The sequence below is a fragment of the Oncorhynchus nerka genome, linkage group LG16, assembly GCF_034236695.1.
Source record: "Oncorhynchus nerka isolate Pitt River linkage group LG16, Oner_Uvic_2.0, whole genome shotgun sequence".
NCBI lineage: Eukaryota > Metazoa > Chordata > Actinopteri > Salmoniformes > Salmonidae > Oncorhynchus > Oncorhynchus nerka.
Genome location: NC_088411.1, coordinates 28,531,598 through 28,548,180, shown reverse-complemented (window position 1 = coordinate 28,548,180; position 16,583 = coordinate 28,531,598). Strand labels below are relative to the sequence as shown.

The following is a 16,583-nucleotide window of genomic DNA, read 5'->3' as shown; positions in this document are numbered from 1 at the left end:
TTTGGATCGATTTACACCTGCGAGGCCTCAGTTTCCTCTATGAACGCAATATAGACTCACAACAGGAACCAGATTTAACATATGTCAGACTGCCTGCGCATTAATAGCACATCCATCTCACCCGACATCCACAAGATTGATTGGGTTATTTAGCCTAAAGACCTTTAGGCCTACCTTTATAAAAAATATTAAAATCCATGCCCAGCCAGGCAAGAGTGGCCAAAAAGGTGTGTAGCAACCCCAGTGGCTCTGCAAGTGAGGAGAGGATATTCTCCACTGCTGGCCGGATTTCCAGGCACCATCGCATGAGCCTAAAGTCACAGACTGGCCAGACTTATGTTTCTAAAAATGTATTCTAAAAATTATTTCAAAGGCACTGTCACGCCCTGACCGTAGAGAGCCCTTGTTTCTCTATGGTGGGTCAGGGTGTGACTAGGGGTTATTCTAGCTTATAATTTCTATGTTGTTTTCCAGTTTATATTTTCTTTGTTGGTGTTTCGTATGATTCCCAATTCGAGGCAGCTGGTAATCGTTGTCTATTGTTTATTTCACTTTGGAATAAAGATGTGGCACTCCACATCTGCTGCGCCTTGGTCCCGTTCTTACGACAACCGTCATTTTTCATGTTTCATTCAATTTGTATTTAATTCTAAGTCACAGCCTATAATGATTGAATACAACAAAATGTTGTTTAAATGCTGAGCGCTTTATGTCCCTACCAGCCTATTGTGTCGCACTCGCAAATGCTTCACAGTGTATTTCTTTGTAGGCTATAGCCTTGAAAAAAAAAAGAATTGGTGTTCCTTCTTAGGCTCCCTGTCTGGCTCATTACCAGACAGGGATTGTATATGCTGTTTAATATGACATGTAGCCTATTTGAAATTATGTGCACTTCTTACATTCACCTTTTCATATTTATTCAAATACTTTTCATTCAAATTCATATGGTTTGGTTTCAATACTTCAAAGCCAAATGTTAGGTCCAGACAGTCACAAAAATAAATGGCTGTTGGTTAAACAGTGATTTTAATGAATGCAGCGAATTTGGAGCGGCAGTTTTTTTCCTGTGAGCACCGAGCGTTTTTTAGAGGAGCGGTTGTAAAGGACATGGAGCGTGATGAGCGGGATTTTCAACCACTCAACTTCGCTCACATGCTCTTGTCGGGAGATGACGTGGAAACCGTCCACTAGGGGCAACATTGAGCACTTTCATCTTCAAGTAGGTTTCGGCTTTGCCAGGGTTGTGGACAGGGATGGTGAAAGGGTGTCAGCATCTGACTCTGATTCCAAAAGTTCAAATCCAGTGATGGAAAGTTGTATTTGAAATGTTTTGTTTTAAGCCTATCCCAAACCTTAACCCTTTCCGTAACCCTTCGCTGTTAATGCCTAACCTTAAGAATTTGGAATTAATGCCTGAACTTAATCCTAACCTTAAACATTCTGAATTAATGCCTAAACTTAATCCTAACCTTAAACATTCTGAATTAATGCCTAAACTTAACCTTAAACACTTTGAAATTTGACGTTTGAGAAACATGGATGAACGTCTAATTCTGACGTGAGACTGTGAGAGATGATAGTGTTCAATCTGCACCCCGAGTCACACACTTACTCCCTGGGCACTATTATCTAGTTGAATTATGGCCAGGAAATAGGGTCAATGATGCTACAGTGGCAAAGTTTAGTTTACACTGCCTGAAGCTATGTGATATTATGGATGAGTGATTATGCTGCTTGGATCCCCTGCTTACCTGGAAGGGAGTGTGTGTGTGTGTGTGTGTGTGTGTGTGTGTGTGTGTGTGTGTGTGTGTGTGTGTGTGTGTGTGTGTGTGTGTGTGTGTGTGTGTGTGTGTGTGTGTGTGTGTGTGTGTGTGTGTGTGTGTGTGTCCTGTGTCAAACCTGACCTGAGACAAGAAGGGAGAAAGCGAGTAGAGAGAGAGACACAAGTAGAGGGAGAGGACAAACATAGACATTCTATGGAGGCAATTTCATTTAGCTTTAGATGACTGAATGAAATTGAAATTCATCTTCATTCAATTGAAGTCATTTACCTCTATTAGGAAAAATGATCTGATATGACTATTTTACAAACAATATTTTACAAGACTATATTACAATGCAGTGAAAAGCAATATCATGCAATTTCATTATGAGCAGTGGCAGGCCAAAAACTGTATGACTGATTAACATGAAATGAAAGTGAAAGAGAGAGAGTGGGAGTAAGATAGAGAATGAGAGAATGGGAGCAGGAGAGAGAATGAGAAGAGGAGACATAAGAGGAACTGAGGAAATGGAAGCTGAGAGAGAAAATGGGTGGTTGAGAGAGAATGGGAGGACAGAGAACCCGAGATGGAGATACAGGACACAGTGGATAAACACTGTAGAAGACACTAAGTCAGAATCTCAAATCAACCCCTAGAGGAATGGGTAGATATAATTATGTTCATAGTTTCATTTTCAGATGCTTCCACCTATGAAGTCGGGTTTGGAATTTAGCCTACGTAGACAAGATGGTATAACCTCGTCCCAGAGATGAACATGGTCCAATCAAAGGCCATAACAGGCCATCTACTGCATAGCCACCATGGGAAAAGAGAGGACAGCCAGATAGAGAGAGGAGAGAGGAGAGACAGAGAGAGAGAGACAGAGAGAGAGACATAGAGAGGAGAGACATAGAGAGGAGAGACCGAGAGAGACAGGAGAGAGAGGAGAGAGAGGAGAGACAGAGAGAGAGAGACAGAGAGAGAGACAGAGAGGAGAGACATAGAGAGGAGAGACCGAGAGAGACAGGAGAGAGAGGAGAGACAGAGAGATAAATAGAGAAGAGAGAGAGAGAAACAGAGAGGAGAGACAGAGAGAGGAGACACAGAGAGAGGAGACACAGAGAAAGGAGAGACAGTGAGAGACAGAGAGAGGAGAGACAAAGTGAAAGAAATAGAGAAGGGACTGAGTGAGCAACAGAGGGAGAAGAGAGAGAGAGGAGAGAGAGCGAGAGAGAGGGAGACAGTGAGAGAAATAGAGGAGAGAGAGTGAGAAACATAGAGAGGAGAGACAGAGAGAGGAGAGAGAGGAGGGAGTGAGACAGAGAGGTGAGACAAAGTGAGAGAAATAGAGAAGAGAGAGTGAGAAACAGAGAGGAGAGAGAGAGAGAGGGGAGAGACAGAGGAGAGAGTGAGACACATAGAGAGGAGAGAGAGTGAATAACAGAGAGGAGAGTGGGAGACAGAGAGAGGAGAGAAAGAGTGAGAGACAGAGAGAGGTTGAGAGACAGTTTGCAAGTGGGAGGTGGAGACAGAGTTGGAGACTGCAGCAGCAAAGATAACTGACAGACAGAAATTGTTTCTTTTTTTATTTAACCTTTATTTAACTAGACAAGTCAGTTAAGAACACATTCTTATTTACAATGGCGACCTACCGGGGAACAGTGGGTTAACTGCATTGTTCAGGGGCAGCTAGGAGATTCAATCCAGCAACCTTTAAACCTGGTGGTTAGAGCAACCCAATGCTCTAACCACCAGGCCACCTGCAGCCCAAAAAGGAAAGACGGAAGAAAGAGAAAGAGGTGGATATTTGCTAAATCCTCCAACAACAGAAAGAGAGTATTTCACAGCCACCTCCCCAGACTCCTTCCTCCATCTTAGTAACATCATTAACAACAACAACACAGATGCTTTTGACCCAGCTCAGCAGGCTAGCACTTTATTTAAATTAAAACACCAAGGAGCAGCCAAGGAATACAGCAACATACACTATACCCTCTGGGAAGTCAACATCGCAGCTCTGGCAGACTTCACGTGACCTTTAGAACACAGATTGCAGAAGGAAAGAAAGAAATTCCAAGATTCCGGCAGAGTTGATTTGACATTATTCAGTCTTGTAAAGCCTGGAGTACTTGTTGCCGCCCAGCCTTGCCCAGTACACGTATGCTTGCATGATTGCCTCAAATCTACACACACAAAAAGTACACAGAGCCAATCTATATATTTCCATTCCAAAGCAGGATGAAGCAAGACCTGGGAGAGAGAACCTTAATGTAGCCAGGGCCTCTGGGCCACTGAGCACCACTGCACTGCAAAACAAACAAACAAACAAACAAACAAACAAACAAACAAACAAACAAACAAACAAACAAACAAACACACAAACACACACACACACACACACACACACACACACACACACACACACACACACACACACAAGGTGGTTTGGTCTCCTTCTGATGTCCCTACTCCCTAGCTGAGTGACAATGCCGACACACTCATTAATGATGATTTAACAGGGTAGGCTGACTTTCTGGCTGGTCGAGGAGCTAGACTCAGAGCAGCCAGTACAGTAAAGGGCCTCAGTCTGCTGACTGGGAGAGGGGAGGAAAGGAAAGGAGAGGGGAGGAAAGGAAAGGAAAGGAGAGGGGACAGGAGGAGGGGAGAGGATGGGAGGAGCTCCATTTCACTACTACTTTCTAAGGGGGGAGAGGAAAGGAAGGATGGATCTCCATCATCCCGACCCGCTCCACAGCTCCATAAACCTGGGGTCAAGGGGAGGACAAGCTAACTCTTTTTTTACTACTAATGCTGTCCCCATCTAAACTCCACCATTGATTTAGCTTGACTCTGACTGGGGTAACAAGCATGGTTGTTAATGCTAGGCTAGCAGAACTGCTCAGCCCAATTCAAAGCCGCAGAGCTGCAGAGAGCCGTGATAGTCCGCGTGGCTCAGTATTACACATTTACCAACCTCATTTCACTGTGTCTTTTTGAAGCGTGAACATTATGTCACAATGGAACGCTGACTGTCGCAGCTCCATGGCTGTGAACTCCCTAGCAAGCTTTACATCACACTATAAGCGTTGAGAGACCTAAATGTGTGAAGGTGGGTTGCTGTGCTGCTGCTTCCATTATGGCAAAGCAGTTCTTTTTTTCACTGCCTAGCTGGCTGGCTCTATTTAGTCTGTGACTAAACTGAACATAACAGCCAGGCTGAGTGTGTGGGTGTGTGGCTGTGCCAGTGCTAGCTGGCTGGGTGAGAACAGGTCCTTTGCAAACAGACAGACAAGCCAACAATGGCTGAGACAGCTGTTGCTGTCAGGGGTGAAGATAAAGGCATAGTCTACAAAAAAGAAAGAACACACTCACACACACACACACACACACACACACACACACACACACACACACACACAGCATGTTGGACATCTTGTAGAGAGCTGTTCCACTTCCTGCTATAAATAATACTCTGCATCACACAGTAGGTTGAGGGATCAATTCCCACAGGGATCACATACACATATTGTGCACAAACCGGTTGAATGAACATTGTTCCCACATCATTCCCTTCTGTTAACATAAATCATTCCCTTCTGATAAAATGTGGAAAACTGATTTTCAAAAAGTCAAGTAAAGGGATTTAGAGAATTTGTCTTTTCCTTGCCAAACTTTTAATCTAAATATAATGACATGGTTAAAATTTCAATTTTAATTCACGTTAGTTGACAACTCAATCAAATGTAAATCCAAACTAGATGTTGTCCTGACGTCTGTGCCCAGTGGGTTGGCACTTTAATCCACTGCACGTGTTGGTTTTACAAAATTAAACGTATATATTGAAATGTGCTTCCAATGTGTTCCAAACATTGCAGAATATTTTCCTCATCTCCCGCACCAAGCCACCACAGCACTACAGCACCAAGCCACCACAGCACCAAGCCACCACAGCACCAAGCCACCACAGCACCAAGCCACCACAGCACCAAGCCACCACAGCACCAAGCCACCACAGCACCAAGCCACCACAGCATCACAGCACCAAGCCACCACAGCACCAAGCCTCCACAGCACCAAGCCACCACAGCACCACATTACTACAGCACCAAGCCACCACAGCACCACAGCACCAAGCCACCACAGCACCACAGCATTGGAACTTAATGACATACAACATCATGGCACGCACACACTCTCTCACACACGCACACACTCAAAGACGCACACACTCACAGTACCGTACCACTGCAACTTAAAGGCACTTACAAAAAGATTACAAACTATTGATGCACTGTTGGCCTCAAAAATATTGTCCTAATTATCCGTAGTTAACTATCAACATGGGCTCTATTGGCACACACACACACACACACACACACACACACACACACACACACACACCGGTTAACAATCAATCAACGTGGCTCTATTAGCTATAAATGACAGTTCTATTACACTGTTTTACAATCTCTAACATCCTTTTGTCCAATCTGTAGTGACATTTTCAAAACTCTAAACACAGTTAGCACAACATCCATCTATTAATACAATTCATGTTGTTTTCACAGAATATACAGTCAATTAACACATTTCTAAAATGCTTAAATGTTCTTTACATACAAGCTTACCCAATACCAAAATGATGGATCTTTCTTGTCTTATTTACAAATGCTTGCACACAGCATTCCAGAAATGAAGACCTAATATTCAAAACCTTAAATATAGCATAAAGCCTCTACTTCTGCAACAACAGCATATCAAAACCTATATTGAATCAGCTGATAAGCATTTTTGAATGAACAGATAATTGAAACGTGGAGAAATAGCTGATTTACTGTAAATTGTGTAAAATAGACCAATAAAAGCTGATTCCGGAGACATAGCCAGGTGTTGAAGTTATTTCAATTACATGGACACACACAGTAAAAAGGGGACTCTTTGGATTGATTTTGTTCAATGTGGATACAGAACAACACAGAGGAGCAGAGAGAGAAAAAAATATTTCTGGACAAGGGAGAGGAGTAGTTGGACCAGGGAGAAGAGTAGTTGGACCAGGGAGAGGAGTAGTTGGACCAGGCAGAGGAGTAGTTGGACCAGGGAGAGGAATAGTTGGACCAGGGCGAGGAGTAGTTGGACCAGGGAGAGGAGTAGCTGGACCAGGGAGAGGAGTAGTTGGACCAGGCAGAGGAGTAGTTGGACCAGGGAGAGGAGTAGTTGGACCAGGGAGAAGAGTAGTTGGACCAGGGAGAGGAGTAGCTGGACCAGGGAGAGGAGTAGTTGGACCAGGGAGAGGAGTAGCTGGACCAGGGAGAGGAGTAGCTGGACCAGGGAGAGGTGTAGTTGGACCAGGGAGAGGAATAGTTGGACCAGGGAGAGGAGTAGTTGGACCAGGGAGAAGAGTAGCTGGACCAGGGAGAGGAGTAGTTGGACCAGGGAGAGGAGTAGCTGGACCAGGGAGAGGAGTAGCTGGACCAGGGAGAGGAGTAGCTGGACCAGAAAGAGGAGTAGTTGGACCAGGGAGAGGAGTAGCTGGACCAGGGAGAGGAGTAGTTGGACCAGGGAGAGGAGTAGCTGGACCAGGGAGAGGAGTAGTTGGACCAGGGAGAGGAGTAGTTGGACCAGGGAGAGGAGTAGTTGGACCAGGGAGAGGAGTAGCTGGACCAGGGAGAGGAGTAGCTGTACCAGGGCGAGGGGTAGTTGGACCAGGGAGAGGAGTAGCTGGACCAGGAAGAGGAGTAGTTGTACCAAGCAGAGGAGTAGTTGGACCAGGGAGAAGAGTAGCTGGACCAGGGAGAGGAGTAGTTGGACCAGGGAGAGGAGTAGCTGGACCAGGGAGAGGAGAAGGTGGACCAGGGAGAGGAGTAGCTGGACCAGGGCGAGGGGTAGTTGGACCAGGGAGAGGAGTAGCTGGACAAGGGAGAAGAGTAGTTGGACAAGGGAGAGAAGTAGCTGGACCAGAAAGAGGAGTAGTTGGACCAGGGAGAGGAGTAGTTGGACCAGGGAGAGGAGTAGTTGGACCAAGCAGAGGAGTAGTTGGACCAGGGAGAAGAGTAGCTGGACCAGGGAGAGGAGTAGTTGGACCAGGGAGAGGAGTACTTGGACCAGGCAGAGGAGTAGTTGGACCAGGGAGAGGAGTAGCTGGACCAGGGAGAGGAATAGTTGGACCAGGGAGAGGAGTAGTTGGACCAGGGAGAAGAGTAGCTGGACCAGGGAGAGGAGTAGTTGGACCAGGGAGAGGAGTAGCTGGACCAGGGAGAATAGTAGCTGGACCAGAAAGAGGAGTAGTTGGACCCGTTAGCGTATGTAGAGAAAGTTGTTTTGCATTTTGAATTGTAGAGTTGGTATATCATGAACAAAATGTGGTTTTGAGCAGAAAATGTACTATTTGGCTAATTGTGTGATGTAGGTGTGTTGCTGTGTTAAGAGTTTAGTAAAAGTATCTGTAAGAGGTGCATAACTGGCTGCAGGGATGTCAGGCGCAGGAGAGCAGAAATGGGTAACAACTGGAGCAGTTTATTAATGCGGCAAAACAAACTGCACCCAGAACAACAAAATACGGGTTGAAATAACCCATCGCAAACCAGTCTGAAGTGCACATACACTTTACAACAAACAATTCCACACACAGACATGGGGGAAACAGAGGGGTAAATGCACGTCAAGTAATGAGAGAATGTAAACCAGGTGTGCGGGAAAACAAGACAAAACAAATGGAAAATTAAAGGGAGTCCGGCGATGGCTAGAAGACCGGTGGCGTCGACCACCGAACGCCGCCCGAACAAGGAGAGGAACCGACTTTGGCGGAAGTCATGACAGTGTCTTAAGTATAGGTAAACGCTTGTTAGCAACTGTAAAAAACTATATTAGAGGCTAAGTCAGTCTGTTGGTATTCAAGTCTTCTTGGTAATGGGCTGACCAGATACTGTGTGTGTGCGTGCATTCGTGCTTGTGTGTGTAAACCATAGTTTCCTCGTCCGGTTATTCAGGACATGAATGGTCTGTCTGGTCTGTCAACACGCCTGATAGAAGAACTTCTGGGACAAATATTTGAGTACACTGACTCCATGTGCATTGACTTTCCAGAAGATTCCTCCTGATTCCATTTAAATTCAGTAAGTAAACTAAATTGACTGAAGTGAATTGAAAGTGAAATGGAACTGACCCCGATACTGCTACAGACTATTCTTGGGGTCTATGTACAAACCAACTCCATCTGTGTTTTAGGCTATAAGGTCATCATATTTGTACCTTTACTTAACTTTTTATTCAACTAGGAAAGATCTGTTGAGATTGAAAATCTATTTTCCGAGGGAGACCTGGCAAGAAAGTTCTTGAGACACAAAGAGTACTGGAGAGTGTTTTTAAAGGGGTAAGCTAAACAGGTGGGAAATTAGTTTTCCTTCTTGACTGAGTGTTACCATAAAGACATGCCAGGGAAATGTCAGTCTCTTTATCTGTCTCGCTGTGTATCTGTCTATCTGTCTCACCGTGTATCTGTCTCACCGTGTACCTGTCTCACCGTGTATCTGTCTTACCGTGTATCTGTCTCACCGTGTACCTGTCTCACTGTGTATCTGTCTCACTGTGTATCTGTCTCGCCGTGTATCTGTCTCGCCGTGTATCTGTCTCACCGTGTATCTGTCTCACCGTGTATCTGTCTCGCCGTGTATCTGTCTCACAGTGTATCTGTCTCACCGTGTATCTGTCTCACCGTGTATCTGTCTCACTGTGTATCTGTCTCGCCGTGTATCTGTCTCGCCGTGTATCTTGTCTCACCGTGTATCTGTCTCACCGTGTATCTGTCTCACCGTGTATCTGTCTCACTGTGTATCTGTCTCACTGTGTATCTGTCTCGCCGTGTATCTGTCTCACCGTGTATCTGTCTCGCCGTGTATCTGTCTCACTGTGTATCTGTCTATCTGTCTCACCGTGTATCTGTCTCACCGTGTATCTGTCTCGCCGTGTATCTGTCTCACCGTGTATCTGTCTCACCGTGTATCTGTCTCGCCGTGTATCTGTCTCACTGTGTATCTGTCTCACCGTGTATCTGTCTCACCGTGTATCTGTCTCACTGTGTATCTGTCTCGCCGTGTATCTGTCTCGCCGTGTATCTTGTCTCACCGTGTATCTGTCTCACCGTGTATCTGTCTCACCGTGTATCTGTCTCACTGTGTATCTGTCTCGCCGTGTATCTGTCTCGCCGTGTATCTTGTCTCACCGTGTATCTGTCTCACCGTGTATCTGTCTCACCGTGTATCTGTCTCACTGTGTATCTGTCTCACTGTGTATCTGTCTCACTGTGTATCTGTCTCGCCGTGTATCTGTCTCACCGTGTATCTGTCTCGCCGTGTATCTGTCTCACTGTGTATCTGTCTATCTGTCTCACCGTGTATCTGTCTCACCGTGTACCTGTCTCGCCGTGTACCTGTCTCGCCGTGTACCTGTCTCACCGTGTATCTGTCTCGCCGTGTATCTGTCTCACCGTGTATCTGTCTCACCGTGTATCTGTCTCGCCGTGTATCTGTCTCACCGTGTATCTGTCTCACCGTGTATCTGTCTCGCCGTGTATCTGTCTCACTGTGTATCTGTCTCGCCGTGTATCTGTCTCGCCGTGTATCTGTCTCGCCGTGTATCTGTCTCGCTGTGTATCTGTCTCACCGTGTATCTGTCTCACCGTGTATCTGTCTCACCGTGTATCTGTCTCACCGTGTATCTGTCTCACTGTGTATCTGTCTCACTGTGTATCTGTCTCACTGTATATATCTCACTGTCTATATGTGTCAGAGTAGAAGCTCAGAGAGCTCTTCTACATGAGTGTCTCAAGCAGCACTGTGTGTGTGTGTCAGCAGGGGTTACCAGTGTGATGGAGACAGGGAGAGAGAGAGAGAGCGAGAGAGAGAGAGGGTTGCAGCGGGTGATGTATTAGGAAATTATTTGAAAATACTTTAAATATTGCCAATAGAAGTAGTTGATTTGGGCCACATTATTTAAAAAGACTAAAACTCACAGAAAATAAGTGTCACGGTCGTCATATGGAGGAGACCAAGACGCAGTGTGGTAAGCGTACATACTTCTTTAATGAAAGTACGAACACTGAAAAACTATACAAAACAACAAAACGAACCGTGACGCTAATATAGCTAGTGCAGACAGACAACTAAACATAGAATAAGAACCCTCAAATGCCCTAGACAAAATGGCTACCTAAATATGGTCCCCAATCAGAGACAACGATAAACAGCTACCTCTGATTGAGAACCAATCTAGGCAACCATAGACATATAAACACCTAGACTTACAAAAAACCCTAGACATACAAAAAACCCTAGACAATACAAAATCTAAACAAACCACCCTCGTCTCACCCTGACCTAACCAAAAAAATAAAGAAAACAAAGATAACAAAGGTCAGGGCGTGACAGTAAGTATTTAAACACACACACACACACACTCTCAAACACTAATAATGGACCCAAGACTCTGCAGGGGAGCAGAACGAGGATGTTGTGTACTGTTTGTATGAAAACCAGAAAACCAGAAAAAACATTTCAAACATAGAGAAGGATATCATTAAGCCACATTTTGCCCATCAGGTTGGCACACAGCTAGGCTTCAGGGTACACACACACACACACACACACACACACACACACACACACACACACACACACACACACACACACACACACACACATCGGACCTCAGTCACCATCAACTATGCCACACAGCCCATCACTAACCCTCAGGCTGCCCTGGCAGGCACACTTGCTCTTTAGTGACATATCGCAGGAGCAAATGTTAAAATGAGGGGGAGCAGGGGGGACTCTCATTGACATTCTGTTTTCCTATTGCTCAAAATGTTCCCAAAATGCACCCATGGGTCCTGTCCTATACAGAGTTACGTGCAGTGCCTCTCAGAATGGAGAGCAGGGCTAGCTGAGCCAAGCCAAATGGCATAGAAATAGGATGTCACCTGCGTGCCAAAGACTCCTCCACAGCTAAGATGTAACACCTGACTGGAAAAATGGCTAATCTGGTGTTCTGGGTGAAAGCCAATGGAAAAATAGAATTGAGAGGCTGAAAGAAGATGATGACGCAGTCATTTAACATGGACGAGGTGTTTGTGTGTGTGTGTGTGTGTGTGTGTGTGTGTGTGTGTGTGTGTGTGTGTGTGTGTGTGTGTGTGTGTAGGTTACCAGCCTGTACAGAAGGTTTAGTCTGGCATGAAAAATGGCTGAGACTGAGGCTGATGATTTGGTTAATTTACACACTGGTGGATCCGCCATGACGCATCAGACAGTTCTAGTAGGCCTATCACAATGTTCTGACTACAAGCCAATGGAAAGTAGGACTCTGATGATGCAGTCATTTAACTGTATAAGGAGGAGGTGTATCATTGAGTATCCATGCCAATAATATCCTATAGAAAGCCATTGGTGAAGCAGCATTCTGAGGCTGAGGTGGATGCTGATCTGGGTAATGTAACTGCTGAAAGACTAGTGATGACAGGCTACATGATGGTGGATACAGTACAGGTGCATCAAAGCTGGGACCGAGAGACTGAAACACATCTCCAGGCCGTTAAATAGTCACCACAAGCTGGCCTTCACCCAGTACCCTGCCCTGAACTTAGTCCATGTTACTAGCCGGCTACCACCCGGTACTCTACCCTGCACCTTATAGACTGCTGCCCTATGTACATAGAGTCATTGAACACTGATCACTTTAATAATGTTTATATACTGTTTTACCCACTTCATATGCATATAATATATTCTAGCCAAGGCTCATCCTATATAACTACTGCTGTACACACCTCTTCTATTCATATACTGTCTATAATGTCTATACACACCATCCTATATAAGTACTGCTGTACACACCTCTTCTATTCATATAATGTCCATAATGTCTATACACACCATCATATACATATACTCTGGCATTGCTTGTTCTGATATTTCATCATTTCTGTATTTTCATTCGGGGGATTTGTGTGTATTGTTTTGTAATGTTCGGTATTACTGCACTGTGGGAGCTAGAAATATAAACATTTTGCTGCACCTGTGATAACATCTGCAAAATATGTGTATGTGAACAATAACCTTTGATTTGATTTTATGCATTTATGGTACATTTACTGGGTGAAAGCAAGTGGCAAAAGAAAATAGGAGACTGATGTGGTGCCTTTACATGGTGCAGGAGCAGTGATGATACATACACTTACAGTAGGTCCAGTAAGTGATGATACATACACTTACAGTAGGTCCAGTAAGTGATGATACATACACTTACAGTAGGTCCAGTAAGTGATGATACATACACTTACAGTAGGTCCAGTAAGTGATGATACATACACTTACAGTAGGTCCAGTAAGTGATGATATGAATAATAGTGGCTCTAGTATGACAATATCCTAAGGAAAGCCTGTCGAAAAATAGTCTGAGGCTGTTGATCTGGGCATTTTACACGCTGTAGTATAAGCGATGATACATGCAATTTATATAGAGCCCGTATTAATGAAGGCATGTCAGAGTAGGTAGGAGTGCTGATCTTGGATTAGTTTGGCATTTTACAGTAAATCATAATGAATAAGAGACTCTTCATGAACACACCCACAGGTCTATGATATGTCATCATGAGGACAGGCAGGCCTTCTGCCTCTACTAAATGCCACACATATTGATTTGTTGTCTTTTGGACAAGATAACAGTAGAGTAACATCTGTCATCTGCAAAACTCGATGAGAATTATATGCCAATGTAATGTCACCCTGTTTCTCAGTGAGGAAAACAACCAATGATTAATCACTGACTTGCTCAGGACTGCTGACCTTGCCATATTATGAGACATCATCTCTCCATATGTTTACCAACATATGCAATGAAAAAGAAGCACTCTCACAGGTCTCACTGTTGCTAACACATACATTGGTTATGGAGATATGACGATGAGTCCTACAAGGTCAGCGATATCACACACACTTAAACAAACAAAAAGCAAAGCAGCTAAACTGTAAATAAACATAAAGATTTGAATCATTTCTGTGGATACTGTCCATGCATAGCTGATCTCAAAGATAAGCCGTTGCATTACGTTAAGCCTTAATCGAAATGTACATCAAAACATGTCATGTCTAAATAATGGAAGGATATGTTGGCATAGTAAGTGCAGCAAATTCCCAGAAGATGAGCATGATATTGTACACGCTGTCTTGTGAGCAAAGCAGGATCATTCTTTATTAATGAATTTAGACTTGACGCTTATCTTTGCATGCGTTTGTTTCTTACTCATATTAGTCACCACTCTGTCTGAATTAAATTAATGCATTAAATCACTGATAAGCTCGATTTTTATACTCACCAATAGTTGACACCACAGTCCCAACAAAGTAAAAAGCCCCTGTAAAATCCCATCGCGGCCTGAGAGCGTCAGCTCGGATCCCCGCGGCAATAGCTGTCTCGTACTCCCGTAGAAAAGAGTTCAGATCCTCCAAGCTGATGTTGAACGTCTCGCTGAAGTTGAAAAGTGTCCTGTTCCATCTGTCATGCGCCTGCACCTCCGAAGGCCGCTCTATAGCGGAAAACACTGCGGCACCGGACAGCAGATACAGAATAATCAAGACGGCGAGCAGCAAGAAGCGGCCGTTGTCTTCGTTTATGTGGAGGGAGCGGCAGCCTTGCAGTCGCTGGCCAGGCATTATCCAGACTTCAGCACCACTAGCGCGACGGACAGCGACCCGCCCCGCGTTGGACAGAGCATCCAATAACTTTATGGCCCCACTTTAGACTTCTTACAAAATATCAAAGGATATTGCAAGGGCTCAGAGCGTATTCCAAAAACGTTATAGGACATTTACAGAAGCCAGTCTCCCTTTTCATCAATTATATAGGCTAAGCTGGACAACCGAGAATAACCAACCCCAATTATGGATACGCCAAACAGCCAAACAGATAGAACCTTTCGTTATTCCTTAGATTGGGACCGATTACTTTTTTGGCGGTATCCAGAGCATATCACATCAGTGCAATAGGCTACCCATCAACCCCTAATCCAAAAACAATCGAATTATCTTTAGTGGTAATGCAACAAAGTGAATCTCATCATATGTTCGGCTATTCCTCTTCCCCTTGACCACTGTGCAAGCTATAGGACCGGATATGCAGTCAGTATCCTCCGCTGGGTTGCTGCACCAAATCGCTCATCCCCGGTGGGCTATTATATCACTTTCTGTCACTACCATTTGACACGGTCGAATTACTACACATAGAAAGAAGTCATTGCGATTTCCTGCGGGCGCATCTCGGTCATTTTGTTTCCTCTTTCTCTTCGCCTATTCAACTGCTCAATCTATCTTCCCATGACAGGCTATCTGATGCGGGTATAACGCGGAGCTGCAGTCCTAATGAGACAGTGATAGTCGAGAACAGACACTGGCAGCACATTGCATCGGATCTGTGGATCACTGCTGAGATCATGCTATACTAACTTCCCGAAGACTGTTGTGTCCCATGCAGCATAGCTACCACCACCGTCACCACAGGCTATGCGGAGGAGGGGAGAGTCTGGAGAGGACACCACCGTTGAAAAATAATCTTCAACGACGAAGCATCAACACTCAAACTTGAAGTGATATTCTGTTATTATACATTCGTTGACGGTTTAGTTGATGGCAGTTGAACGGGTACATATTTTATATTTGAGTCTATGGCCCTCTGACAACAATCCAGCTTTACTTTTTTTTCTTGAGTATCGTTTGACCAAATCCCATGGACACACATGTTCCCGAGACATGATTCATAGTAACCCCCTGTGGTATTTATTTTCAATACGCCTTCAGTAGGCAGTGTCTATGGAGAGCCACAAAGAGTTCCCGGTGCTTAACGCATCAGTCCCTACTAGCAACAATTAGCCCATACTCTGCGATGAGCGACACACTTTTAAAGTAGGCTACTGTGCCTTTCAAAGTCTTTGACACAGATATTATCAGCACGAGTACAAGAACACAGCTTGTCGAATAACAGACACACCGATATCGACCGTAAATTAAAAAGGAAAATAAAGTCCGATTATACAGGCTCCATGAAACACTAAATCAAATAGTCTACACTGACCCCGAAGTGGCCTCTGCCGCTGTCGCTGCCGCACAGCTTTCAACACACGGGGGAGGCGAGTTGGTGGCGGCGCGCATCATTTACCACAGCCGTTGCCGAATGCGCAAGAAAGAAAGGATGCGGAGAGCTGCACTCAAATCAGTTCGAGCTCCAACCGTCCTTGCGCGCGTCAGAGTAGTCCGAGCTTGTGCGGAACAGCAATCGTTCCCTTCTAAACGTTTTCAAATGTAGCCGAGGCTACATTAGGACATTATGTGTGGTCTTGGGTTATATATCTGGAATGCATAGCATATGAGGCAATTAGTATCGGCAATAGACCATCTAACCGTTTTAATTTTCCAATAATTCATATATCTGACAGCATGAATCCTTCTATATCAAATACTATTTTTTGGGGGCTCACTTAAATAAACTTTCTACCAAAATCAATGTCTACCCGCAAAAGCCAGCAGTAGCGTGTATTCATGGATGCCAATGGAAGCCAGGCTTCACCAAAACATTTACAAAATGTGTATAATGTATCTTTCTTCTCTCTGTGATTCATAAATGTCCTTCAATTCACAAGAGGCTGAATGTATCTCACTGGAGAAAGCATACAAGCGAATGAATAGCTTATCTATCTAATGCTGTCTGGTCAGAAAAAGTTGTCACGACTTCCACCGAAGTCGGCTCCTCTCCTTGTTCGGCGGCGTTCGGCGATCGACG

At 44.7% G+C, this 16,583-nt stretch overlaps 1 protein-coding gene across 1 annotated transcript in view; it reads right to left on the bottom strand.

The window, feature by feature from the left end:
• kcnk12 (potassium channel, subfamily K, member 12) overlaps positions 1 to 14,464 on the bottom strand; it is a 66,649-nt gene extending 52,185 nt beyond the window's left edge. The window contains exon 1 of the mRNA XM_029685655.2: positions 14,128 to 14,464. Coding sequence (XP_029541515.2) covers positions 14,128 to 14,464 — 337 coding nt within the window. The remainder of the gene's footprint in view (positions 1 to 14,127) is intronic.
• Between the last annotated feature and the right edge of the window lie 2,119 nt (positions 14,465 to 16,583).